This window comes from Pelophylax lessonae, assembly GCF_965119305.1.
Source record: "Pelophylax lessonae genome assembly, chromosome: 4".
Taxonomy (NCBI): Eukaryota; Metazoa; Chordata; class Amphibia; order Anura; family Ranidae; genus Pelophylax; species Pelophylax lessonae.
This window is the reverse complement of record NC_138771.1, coordinates 13,014,910-13,028,516: the sequence shown is the minus strand read 5'-3', so window position 1 is coordinate 13,028,516 and position 13,607 is coordinate 13,014,910. Positions and strand designations below refer to the sequence as shown.

The 13,607-nt window shown below is 45.7% G+C and overlaps 1 protein-coding gene and 1 long non-coding RNA gene across 2 annotated transcripts in view; both read left to right on the top strand.

Annotated features, from left to right (window-relative positions):
- The window catches only part of ADAMTS7 (ADAM metallopeptidase with thrombospondin type 1 motif 7), a gene marked incomplete at its 5' end in the record, with an annotated part of 217,485 nt that extends 207,694 nt beyond the window's left edge, over positions 1 to 9,791 (top strand). The window contains 1 exon segment of the mRNA XM_082252994.1: positions 9,361 to 9,791. Coding sequence (XP_082109120.1) covers positions 9,361 to 9,521 — 161 coding nt within the window. The 3' untranslated portion in view covers positions 9,522 to 9,791.
- A 9-nt stretch (positions 9,792 to 9,800) lies between these two features.
- Positions 9,801 to 10,800, top strand: LOC309552210. Its single transcript, XR_014225130.1, has 2 exons — positions 9,801 to 10,234; positions 10,442 to 10,800. It is a non-coding gene; the product is annotated as an uncharacterized lncRNA (long non-coding RNA).
- Positions 10,801 to 13,607: the final 2,807 nt, after the last annotated feature.

Below are 13,607 nucleotides of genomic sequence, written 5' to 3'. Positions count from 1 at the left end.
TTAGAAAACACTCCCCTAGGCTCACACTTAACCCTTTGATCGCCCCTGGTGTTAATCCCTTCCCTGCCAGTGTCAATAGTACAGTAATGCTGGCCATACACTAGCCGAAAAATCGTTTGAAAATCTGTCATTTGGTCCGATCGTTTGTTTTTCCCCCAGTTAATGGGCACAAATAGAAAATAGTTTTTAACTTTTCAGAGCCGAAAAAACGAAGGAACAGTTTGGAAAATTCTGCCAAACGAACGATAAATTGAAAGGTTAATGTGTTTCTCAGGCCGAACTGTTTGCACTCGGCATATGTGACAAACTGAACGAAAAACGTCCATTGAATGATTTATCGCTCGAAATTCGGTCATTACATGATGGCACGATCGTCTGCTCTCACGGCCGATTTTTCATTTTTAGAAAATGAAATTTTTCATCTAGTTTATGGCCAGCTTAACAGTGCATATTTTTAGCACTGATTACTGTAGTAATGTCACTGGTTCCCCCAAAAATGTAAAAAATGTCAGTTAGGGGTCCGATCTGTCTGCCGCAATGTCGCAGTCCTGCTAGAAATCGCAGATCGCCGCCATTACTAGTAAAAAAAAAGATAATATAATAATGACATAAATCTTTTCCCTAGTTTGTAGACGCGATAACTTTTGCACAAACCATTCAAAATATGCTTATTGCGATTTTTTTTTTATACGAAAAATATGTAGCAGAATACAAAGTGGCCTACGCCCGGTTCACATTAGTGCGATTGCGGAGATCGCATGTAATTTGGAGCGCACTGCTCCTAAATTACATTCAATCTCATGTGCGGTGCAAATTTCAGCCATACACTTTGTATGGCTGAATTTGCACCGCATCCGCACTAAACTCGCACATGAGGCTTTTTTTTATCCGCAGCAGAATCGGATCGCATGGTGGTTCACACTAGTGCGATCCGATTCTGTGCGAACTTGCAAATCGCACTGCGATATGCGATCGCAACTGGGGGTGTCGTTAACTTTTAATTGACACCCCCTGCGTATCGCATATGGCAGTGTGAACTGCCAGAGGTGCGGATGCGATGCGGGATCACGCTGCATATTCGCAGCCTTCCCGCATCGCACAAATGTAAACCGGCACTAAAAGGATGAAAATATAGATTTTTTAAAATTTTTTGGGGGGGGAATGTTATATAGCAGGATGTAAAAAATATTGTTTCTTTTTTTTTCAGAATTGTCGCTCTTTTTTTGTTTATAGCGCAAAAATAAAAATCACAGAGGTGATCAACCAAAATAAAGCTCTATTTGTGGGGGGAAAAAAGGACATCCATTTTATTTGAGGAAGGCGTTAAAGAAACGCAGTGCCGAATCGCAAAAAAATAAAAATGGCCTGGTCATAAAGTGGGCAAATCCTTCCGGTCCAGAACTGGTTATATTAAAATTTTTAATAAATTAACAGGAAATTAAAAGTGAAACATAAATACTGAATAAGCACAGAGACTTTCAGTAATATCGGATACAGTTCCCTTCTGAAACTTGCCAATGCTTACAAAGAAATGAATAACTTATATGGCTCACCGGTATCTCACCATATCAGCTTTAATTACAGATATTAGAATGTGGACGGTGTTCCACCGCTTATTACAGTGCCTTGGTTATACAAAGCTGATGTGTAATCCCTTTCATATGCAGCGTTGGTAGATCTGTGAATATAGAACAGAGTCTGGGATTGTGAATACCAATGCTGGGAGTGGCAGTGCCCTCATTAAATGCCAACTCTGCACATTATTTGCAATGCTGATAAGCTGGCTGCAAAGCAACAGCAAAAGGCAATGGCACAAAAAGCTGTGTTCCACTAACTGGCCCAGCAACCCCCTCCCCCCAAACTGGACTGCAGAGTTAATGTTTATACCTTATTTGCTGACATATTAACAGTGACCAAGATTTCAGATTCCAGGGTCGGTGATTGGGTCACACTCCCATGCAGTAAAGAAAAAAACACAAAATAAAGGTTCAAAAAACATTGTTCATAGCTCTTATTTAGAGTTAAGGCTCGTACACACTTGATGGAAATCGGACGAAACATCCCCTGATTTTTCTCTCTCTTGCTCAGCGTTCATAACCGTTTTTAGTTGACAGTGCATAAATGTTCACGAAATTTCTCGTCCGATTTTTTTTTTTTGGACATTTGTTCCTAGACTTCCGGGTCGTCAGCAACTTCAGATCATGCGCGGTCTTTCGTATCCGATTTTTCACGGACGTACTGCATACACATTAAACGAAAATCAGTCATCTGGGGACGGACGATAAAAATTTTGATATTTGTCCTTCCGTTTTTTTTCGTTGAAAATGTCGGCATCGGCTGCTGAAAGCTGTGTACACACTAGCCAAAAATCGTACGATTTTACCTCGGACGGGAATTTTCTGCAGCTTTTCTACTAGTGTGTACCCAACTTTAGACTAGAAAGGGAGTTGATAGGGTGAGAGATTGATTGATTGTTAGATAGATAGATAGATAGATAGATAGATAGATAGATAGATAGATAGATAGATAGATAGATAGATAGATAGATAGATAGATAGATAGATAGATAGAGTATCTCACAAAAGTCAGTACACCCGTCACATTTTTGTAAATATTTTATTCTATCTTTTCCTGTGACAACACTGAAGAAATGACACTTTGCTACAATGTAAAGTAGTGTACAGCTTGTATAACAGTGTAAATTTGCTGTCCCCTTAAAATAACTCAACACACAGCCATTAATGTCTAAACCGCTGGCAACAAAAGTGAGTACACCCCTAAGTGAAAATGTCCAAATTGGGCCCAATTAGCCATTTTCCCTCCCCCGGTGTCATGTGACTCGTTAGTGTTACAAGGTCTCAGGTGTGAATGGGGAGCAGGTGTGTTAAATTTGGTGTTGTCGCTCTCACTCTCTCATACTGGTCACTGGAAGATATAATATATTTACAAAAATGTGAGCGGTGTGCTCACTTTTGTAAGATACTATATATATATATATATATATATATATATATATATATATATATATATATATATATATGAATATTTAAAAGTGATAAAAGGCAGACCATGTGGATGTGAACTCAAAAAAGGAAGATTTGATTATGTCACCTGTTATTCTTGCTGGAGGTTTTGACATGAGAAAGCATAGCTCTGCCTCAACCAAGATGGCCGTCTCTATACTGAGACATAGGAGATTTACTAAAACTGGTACACACAGAATTTGGTGAAGCTGTGCATGGTAACTAATCAGCTTCTAATTTCAATTAAGATTTGACTATAAAACCTAGAAGCTGATTGGTTACTTTGCACAGCTGCACCAGATTCCGTGTGCACTAGTTTTCATAAAACTCCCCCATAGTGTCAGGACCTGGTTCGCCTGCTGGTGGCAGTGTAGTTTCCAGAGCAGAAGGGTGGAGTTCTGGTGTCTACTAGCAGGTATCTTCCATCAGCCAACTGATCCCAGTAATCAGTCTTCACCTGATGCTGGCTACTGGGAGGGTATTTAGTCCCTCCTCTACTAGTCTGCCTGATAGCTAGATTCACGCTTGCTCAGTTATCCTGAGTCTAATTTCTCCCTGATCTCACTCCTGCCCCACATCCTGCCCCACATCCCACATGTACCCTGCTACCTCATATCTGTTACCCTTGTTCCTGGACATAAAGTCTAAGTGTCCAAGGTTTTTAATGATAACGTTAATTAAAGTGATTGTAAAGTCTCTTTAAAAAAAAAAAAATAATAACATGTAATACTTACCTCCTCTGTGCAGCTGGTTTTGCATAGAGCAGCCCGGATCCTCCTCTTTTTCGGGTCCTCGTTCCTGCTCCTGGTCAGACCACCCTATTGAGTGCCCCCACAGCAAGCAGCTTGCTATGGGGGGCACTTGAGCCAAGCTGCAGCTCCGTGTGTCCATTAAGCCCCGGGCTGCCGTTCGGCCCCGGCCTCCTCTCTCTATTTATTGGCTCACTGACTTTGATTGACAGCCATGGGAGCCAATGTCACCGAGGCTGTATCTCAGGCAATCAGGGAGGAGAGTCCCAGGATGGCCGAAGGACTCATGGACATCACTGGAAAGAGAGGGGGCATAGGTAAGTATTAGGGCTGCTGGAGGGGCTGCTAAACACAGAAGGTTTTTTTATTTTAATGCATAGAATTGGCAGACGGGTTCAGGACACTAAGCGGTTGGTAAGATGGATGTATCTAGCAGCAGCATTCATGATAGGCTGAGGGGGGATATTCAGTGTAGAGGTAGGCCAATGAGGAAGGAGGAGCAGTGAGTGTGGGAGAGGCTCTGGAGAAGTCATGGAGGTGAGCATGGGAGGAGGAGATGAGGGAGCTAGAGAGCAGGTAGCCATGGGTATAAGAAACTTGGTGGTGTCATTGGTTAAAGCAGAGTTCCACTCAAAAGTGGAACTTCTGCTTATCCGTCTCCTCCCCCGTCTCCCCCCAGTGCCACATTTGGCACCTTTCAGAGGGGAGGGGGGAGCGGGTACTTGTTTTTGACAGGTACCCTGTCCCCACTTCCGTCGGACCTCGCCGTGACAAGGTACATCAGAGGTTCGGCCTCCTCCATCTGCTTCCAGGCCAATTACCAAGCACAGCGCGCTTCACGCATGCGCAGTAGGGACCCAGCCGTGAAGACGCAAGGCTTCACTGCCAGGTTCCCTTACCGGCAATTTCGGCGGCAGCACCCGACAGCTGACGGAAACATCTGCTGCAGGGCCGACATTGCTGGATTCCAAGACAGGTAAGTGTCCTAATATTAAAAGTCAGCAGCTACAGTATGTGTAGCTGCTGACTTTTAATTTTTGGACGGGTAGGGGGGGGACTCTGCTTTAAGAAAGGTAAATTTAGGAAATGTTACAGAGGTGAAAGCAGCAAGATTTGATCTGTGATTAGATGTGAAGCCCGAAGGAGAGGCCAGAGTTCAGGATTACACCTAAAACCCTTCAGGGAAGGACTGATAGTTGTGCTATTGATCTCATTGGTAGACAGAGGGGGGAGAATGGGGGGAACATAAGGGGATGGATCTTTTGAGCTCAGTTTTGGACAGATTGTCTAAGGAAGAGGTACTTGCATTAAGGAGGAGGCAAAAATACCAAAAATGAGAGGATATAGCCCTACAGCTTTTGAGGTTTTATGGTATTCTTTTATTAATCCCCATCTCCAGGCCCCCGTAGGCTCACACTCTACGGTAACAGAATCTCACGGTGACTCTGGGGCGTGTAGGGTGGAGATTATGGAATATGCGTGTTCTTTCAAGGTGTGTGAATGTTTACATAGCATTGGGAAATGTTATGAAAGGCTCATTTACTGAAGACGGTTTCTATTTTGTCTCATGTGACCCTTTTAACCTTCACTATGGTTGCTCATACTCAGACATCTCCTCTGGTTTGATACCCCGACCATGTGGATGTTGACACAATAAAGAGAAACAATGAACAGAAGCCTTTGAAGATTCTCTCTATGTAAACTTCAGATTCTGAGCACAGGAAATGTATCCGGAGGAACGGAACCTCTGATTTCCTGGATTTCTCTGCAATCCGCTGGATATCAGGGGATGTGAGGATCGTTAGAAGTGTAGCCTTCACACATACAATGTAGCCGTCTTCATAAATCTGATGAATGATGGGGCTAAACCGCTTGAGGATTCCTAGGAAAACCTTCTGAATACGAAGTGTTTCCGGATATAAAAAAAGAAGTCAGAGCCGATTATGTGAATAAACCAGAATTAGGCTTTTAGCTAATTTAGTTTAGGTACAGTGCCTTGAAACTTTCCACAACCAAAAACGTAAATATATTTTATTGGGATTTTATGTGATAGACCGACACAAAGTGTCACATAATTGTAAGAGCCGGTTCACTCTATTACGACTTGCCAGGCGACTTGGTCAGCCTGGCAAGTCGCACAACGTCGGGTCCATTGAGTAGTACAGGACCGATTCTAATAGGAGCGACACAAGTCGCTTCGACTTAGAAAAAGGGTCCTGTACTACTTCGGGGCGACCTGGAGGCGACTTGCATAGAAAAATAAATTACAGTTGGTGAAGAAATAGTGCCCCATCATTGGTATTAACTAGAAGAATAGTGCTCCATCTTTGCTTTCAGTGGAAGGAATAGTGCCCCATCATTGGTGTCAGTGGGAGAAATAGTGCCCCATCATTGGTGTCAGTGGGAGGAATAGTGCCCCATCATTGGTGTCAGTGGGAGAAATAGTGCCCCATCATTGGTGTCAGTGGGAGGAATAGTGCCCCATCATTGGTATCAGTGGGAGGAATAGTGCCCCATCATTGGTGTCAGTGGGAGGAATAGTGCCCCATCATTGGTGTCAGTGGGAGAAATAGTGCCCCATCATTGTTGTCAGTGGGAGGAATAGTGTCCCATCATTGGTATTAACTGGAAGAATAGTGCTCCATCTTTGGTTTCAGTGGAAGAAATAGTGCCCCATCACTGGTGTCAGTGAAAGGAATAGTGCCCCACCATTGGTGTCAGTGAGAGGAATAGTGCCCCATCATTGGTGTCAGTGGGAGGAATAGTGCCCCATCATTGGTATCAGTGGGAGGAATAGTGCCCCATCATTGGTGTCAGTGGGAGAAATAGTGCCCCATCATTGGTGTCAGTGGGAGGAATAGTGCCCCATCATTGGTGTCAGGGGGAGGAATAGTGCCCCATCATTGGTGTCAGTGGGAGAAATAGTGCCCCATCGGTGTCAGTGGGAGGAATAGTGCCCCATCATTGGTATCAGTGGGAGGAATAGTGTCCCATCATTGGTTTCAGTGGGAGAAATAGTGCCCCATCATTGGTATCAGTGGGAGGAATAGTGTCCCTTCATTGGTGTCAGTGAGAGGAATAGTGTCCCATCATTGGTATTAACTGGAAGAATAGTGCTCCATCATTGGTGTCAGTGAGAGGAATAGTGTCCCATCATTGGTGTCAGTGAGAGGAATAGTGCCCCATCATTGGTGTCAGTGGGAGGAATAGTGCCCCATCATTGGTGTCAGTGAGAGGAATGGTGTCCCATCATTGGTATCAGTGGGTGGAATGGTGCCCCATCATTGGTGTCAGTGGGAGGAATAGTGCCCCATCATTGGTATCAGTGGGAGGAATAGTGCCCCATCATTGGTGTCAGTGGGAGGAATAGTGCCCCATCATTGGTGTCAGTGGGAGGAATAGTGTCCCATCATTGGTATTAACTGGAAGAATAGTGCTCCATCTTTGGTTTCAGTGGAAGGAATAGTGCCCCATCACTGGTGTCAGTGAGAGGAATAGTGCCCCACCATTGGTGTCAGTGAGGGGAATAGTGCCCCATCATTGGTGTCAGTGGGAGGAATAGTGCCCCATCATTGGTATCAGTGGGAGGAATAGTACCCCATCATTGGTGTCAGTGGGAGGAATAGTGTCCCATCATTGGTATTAACTGGAAGAATAGTGCTCCATCTTTGGTTTCAGTGGAAGGAATAGTGCCCCATCACTGGTGTCAGTGAGAGGAATAGTGCCCCACCATTGGTGTCAGTGAGAGGAATAGTGCCCCATCATTGGTGTCAGTGGGAGGAATAGTGCCCCATCATTGGTATCAGTGGGAGGAATAGTGCCCCATCATTGGTATTAACTGGAAAAATAGTGCTCCATCTTTGGTTTCAGTGGAAGGAATAGTGCCCCATCAATGGTGTCAGTGAGAGGAATAGTGTCCCACCATTGGTGTCAGTGAGAAGAATAGTGTCCGATCATTGGTGTCAGTGGGAGGAATAGTGCCCCATCATTGGTATCAGTGGGAGGAATAGTGCCCCGTCATTGGTATCAGTGAGAGAAATAGTGCCCCATCATTGGTATCAGTGGGAGGAATAGTGCCTCATCATTGGTGTCAGTGGGAGGAATAGTGCCCCATCATTGGTGTCAGTGGGAGGAATAGTGCCCCATCATTGGTGTCAGTGGGAGGAATAGTGCCCCATCACTGGTATCAGTGGAAGGAATAGTGCCCCATCACTGGTATCAGTGGAAGGAATAGTGCCCCATCATTGGTATCAGTGGGAGGAATAGTGCCCCATCATTGGTGTCAGTGAGAGGAATAGTGCCCCATCATTGGTGTCAGTGGGAGGAATAGTGCCCCATTATTCATATCAGTGGGAGGAATAGTGCTCCATCATTGGTATCAGTGGGAGGAGTAGTGCCTCATCATTGGTGTCAGTGGGAGGAATAGTGCCCCATCATTGATGTCAGTGGGAGTAATAGTGCCCCATCATTGGTGTCAGTGGGAGGAATAGTGCCCCATCATTGGTGTCAGTGGGAGGAATAGTGCCCCATCATTGGTGTCAGTGGGAGGAATAGTGCCCCATCACTGGTATCAGTGGAAGGAATAGTGCCCCATCACTGGTATCAGTGGAAGGAATAGTGCCCCATCATTGGTATCAGTGGGAGGAATAGTGCCCCATCATTGGTGTCAGTGGGAGAAATAGTGCCCCATCATTGGTGTCAGTGAGAGGAATAGTGCCCCATCATTGATGTCAGTGGGAGGAATAGTGCCCCATTATTCATATCAGTGGGAGGAATAGTGCTCCATCATTGGTATCAGTGGGAGGAGTAGTGCCTCATCATTGGTGTCAGTGGGAGGAATAGTGCCCCATCATTGATGTCAGTGGGAGTAATAGTGCCCCATAATTGGTGTCAGTGGGAGGAATACTGTCCCATTATTGGTGTCAGTGGGAGGAATAGTGCCCCATCATTGGTGTCAGTGGGAGGAATAGTACCCCATTATTGATGTCAGTGGGAGGAATAGTGCCCCATCACTGGTGCCAGTGGGAGGAATAGTGCCCCATCATTGGTGTCAGTGGTAGCAATAGTGCCTTGTATTAGTCAAAGTATTAGTGCCCCAAGGGTCGGATAAAGGCAAGCAAATGGCCACATTCAGCCCATGGGCCGCAGTTTGCTTCAAACTCACTCTGGGGACACAGCCTTCCAGATAATTGGCTTCAGTTTTCTGTATTCAATACATTTTCATTAAAGCATTTTTAGGCATACAGAATAGCGAGAACAATTCTAAAAGAAAGGTTACAGAAACCACGGCATACATGGATACCAAGTTAGGGGATAGAGAAACCCTTCTGTATTCCACGCACAAAGTACTAACAATCTGAAAATAAACTGCGACACTGTAACTGTATCACGATAACAAGAAAGAACAGTTGGGGGTTATAAGAACAGAAAGAGAAGGACATAAAAAGGAGGACAGGGTGCAATATATGTTGATCACCCAGAGAGGATTGTTCTGTTCTCAACAAAAGTAAAGTTCTTCTTTAAGGTCCACTTTAAGTACATATTCATGTGGTTGACTGCTGTCTCTTTATTTGTTATTTCTCCTACAGCCACGTGCACCCGGGACCGCCTCACCTTCAGCTTCTGTCGCACTCTGAGGATCCTTGGTCGTTGTTCGCTGGCTACAGTCCAAGCCCAATGCTGCCAGACCTGCCAGGCTCATTCCCAGAGTTCACGTGAGCTCACCAATCAGCGGTTGTCCCGAAGGTGAGGATGACTGCTGCGTCTCTAGTCTCAGGGACAAGAACTGTGCAGTGGACATGTCTGCCAAGATTGGATATAGTCACCCCCTGCTGAATTGGTCCAAAGATCCGTCCCTGCATCTTCTGGCTTACAAGTGAGGTCATCAACCGTCCACAAGACAATGGAAATAGAAAAGAAACAGGATCCTGTGTGGAATGGACTCCCATAGGCTACCCCTTTCCTATAACCCATCCAGGATCCTGTGTGGAATAGACTCCCATGGGCTACCACTTTCCTATACCCCTCCAGTATCCTTTCAGGAATGGACTCCCCTAGGATACCACTCTTCCATACCCTATTCAGGATCCTGTGTGGAATGGACTCCCTTAGGCTACCACTTTCCCATAACCCATCCAGGTTCTGGTGTGGAATGGACTCCCCTAGGATACCACTTTCCCATAACCCATCCAGGATCCTGTGTGGAATGGACTCCCTTAGGCTACCACTTTCCCATAACCCATCCAGGTTCTGGTGTGGAATGGACTCCCCTAGGATACCACTTTCCCATAACCCATCCAGGATCCTGTGTGGAATGGACTCCCTTAGGCTACCACTTTCCCATAACCCATCCAGGTTCTGGTGTGGAATGGACTCCCATAGGCTACCACTTTCCCATAACCCATCCAGGATCCTGTGTGGAATGGATTCCCTTAGGCTACCAATTTTCCATAATCCATCCAGGTTCCGGTGTGGAATGGACTCCCTTAGGCTACCACTTTCCTATAACCCATCCATGATCCTGTGTGAAATGAACTCCCTTAGGCTGCCACTTTCCCATAACCCATTCCGGATCCTGTGTGGAACGGACTCCCATAGGCTGACACTTTCCCATAAGGATCCTGTGTGGAAAGGACTCCCTTAGGCTGCCACTTCCTATAACCCATCCAGGATCCTGTGTGGAATGGACTCCCATAGGCTACCACTTTCCTATAACCCATCCAGGATCCTGTGTGGAACGGACTCCCATAGGCTACCACTTTCCCATAACCAATCCAGGATCCTGTGTGGAATGGACTCCCATAGGCTACCATTTTCCCATAACCCATCCAGGATCCTGTGTGGAATGGACTCCCATAGCCTACCACTTTCCCATAAGCAATCCAGGATCCTGTGTGGAATGGACTCCCATAGGCTACCACTTTCCCATAACCAATCCAGAATCCTGAGTGGAATGGACTCCCTTAGGCTACCACTTTCCCATAACCCATCCAGGATCCTGCGTGGAATGGACTCCCATAGGCTACCACTTTCCCATAACCCGTCCAAGAGGTCTCCGAACCTTTGGTGCTAATGTTCAAAGTGACGTAAACTCAGAACTCTTGTAATGCTTCACTGGCTGGCCAGTGGATGGACGTCGTGCTTCTTATAATGGTCAGCTTTTTGGTGCTCTGTAATGCTAATAAGTCACTGGCATATATTATGTAGCTAGACAGTGGCTCATCAAAGTCCCGCCCATGAGGAACGAGGACCTGTGAGCCCTCTTCCATGCCTTTACATTGTGTGATTCACTTCTCTAGCTTTGTGCACTGAATATTGAAGATGGGACTGATGCACTGCTGAAAACACCCTAAAGAACCATCACTATGGACAAATGATTGTGAATGGAAATAAATGTTTCCATAGAAAGCCTCATTCCATCAACCTGCCTATGACACATCTGGCCACTTTAAGCCATATCATCATATGGTGGTCACATGTACCAGGAGTAGGTCTTATATTACAATGATGAAAGCTGAGCTCTAGGTAGGCATAAAACAATACCAATTAATGCCGTTTTTTTGTTCATTAGAAATTATTTAATAATTTAAATGCAACTAGTGTATGTGCATGAATGGGACTTGGTTTTAGCCTGCTGTAATCCCCTGTACAGCAGCACTCAGGCTGGGAGAGGGAGGGGCTGTGCTGCATGAACGTGCAAGGAACATGCAGGGGGGGAATCTTCAGTCTGCTGCTGACCCTTTACTGTCCAATCACAAGCTGACACATGGAGGTGACCTTGTTTTATTGCTTAGCTGCAGCAGAAAAAAAAGTCAGGTCATGAGTCTGGCTGCACAGTCTGGCAGGTCGTGTGTAATTCTCAGGACTGAATGGATGGAAATGCACAACCTTTGATAGGTAAAGAGGCATCCATATACACTATATTACCAAAAGTATTGGGACACCTTTCCACACACATGAACTTTAATGGCACCCCAGCCTTAGTCCATAGGGTTCAATATTGAGTCGGCCCACCCTTTGCAGCTATAACAGCTTCAACTCTTCTGGGAAGGCTGTCCACAAGGTTTAGGAGTGTCTATGGGAATGTTTGACCATTCTTCCAGAAGCGCATTTGTGAGGTCAGGCAATGATGTTGGATGAGAAGGCCTGGCTCACAGTCAGTGCTCTAATTCATCCCAAAGGTGTTCTGTCGGGTTGAGGTCAGAACTCTGTGCAGGCCAGTCAAGTTCCTCCACCACAAACTCGCTCATCCACACTATATTGCCAAAAGTATTGGGCCACCCCTTCAAATCATTTGGTGGAGGGGGGATCATGGTGTGTGGTTGTTTTTCAGGGGTTGGGATTGGCCCCTTAGTTCCAGTGAAGGGAACTCTTAAGGCGTCAGCATACCAAGACATTTTGGACAATTTCATGCTCCCAACTTTGTGGGAGGAGTTTGGGGATGGCCCCTTCCTGTTCCAACATGGCTGCGCACCAGTGCACAAAGCAAGGTCCATAAAGACATGGATGAGCGAGTTTGGGGTTTTAGCGAGACTGCGACATTGCTGCGGAGAGCTCGGACCCCTAACTGACACTTTTGGGGGGACCAGTGACATTACTACAGTAATCAGTGCTAAAAATATGCACTGTTACTGTACTGACACTGGCAGGAAAGGGGTTAACCCAGGGGTGATCAAAGGGTTAAGTGTGAGCCTAGGGGGTGCTTTCTAACTGTATGAAGGAGGGACTTGTGAAATGACCACAGAGACCTGTGATCCTAAATAGGAGGATCACAGTCGCTCTGTGTTCATTCCAGAGAGAACAACGGTCTGCTGTGTTTACAACAGCAGACCACCGTTTTCTCTCCACGGGGAGTGATCGCGGGTGTCCGGTGGCAATCGCGGCCACCGGCCCCATCGATCGGCTTCCCCGCTGCCTAATGGGGGCGCGCCCGCAAACCGTCGTACAGGTACGACGGTTCGCGCAGCCGGGCCAGCCTGCCACAGTATATCTGCAAATGGTTAAACGATTGTCATTCGCTAGGCTATCGTACGACAAAAGTTTTCGTTTCTGTCCCTTTGGATTTTGTTGGATGAAATGTTCGTGATCGGCTGTCGAAAGCTGTGTACTAATCAGATTATTGCTATCAATTCGATATCAAAGCGATTTTTTTCATACAATTATTTGATCGTGTGTACGAGGCATAAGACTGGGATAAAAAAATTATAAAAGTAGTGCCAAACACTGATTGAAAAACGTCCAATATCAAGTCCAAAATGTCCAATAAAATATACGGAGGAGGAAAAGTAGGAGCAAGATCCCAATCCCCAATAGTGAAGTATAGATGGAGCCAACACCCAGCCGTGATATACACACTAACTGCTTATCAGATGGTGATCAAATAGAGGGCGATGTATACTCAAATACTTTAACCAGGAAAGGATATATCTCCAAACTATTCATAACATCTCAGATACAACTACAATATACCTCGATGAAAAGGAGGACAATAGTGCAGACTGCATAGATTGGCGTTTTATTGAGTAAAAGAATAATACTCACAAACTTGCGCATGTTAGGAGCATATCATAAAGAGAAAACCGCGGTATAAGTGGCGTGCTGATCGTTCCGAGGTCGCCTAACGCGTGTCGTCAGAATAATTGACATCATCAGAGGCGGACCTAGCGGGAACGTCAGCACGCATAAATAAAGCCTGGCCGGAAGTGATGAAAGCGGAACCAACCGCTCATGTGCTCCATTCCACTGCGCCCAAAACCGGATATCGCAGGAATACAAATGTCAGCAGACAAATCCCGGAAACCGGACATAGAAGCAGGCGGAGCCCATAATACACTAC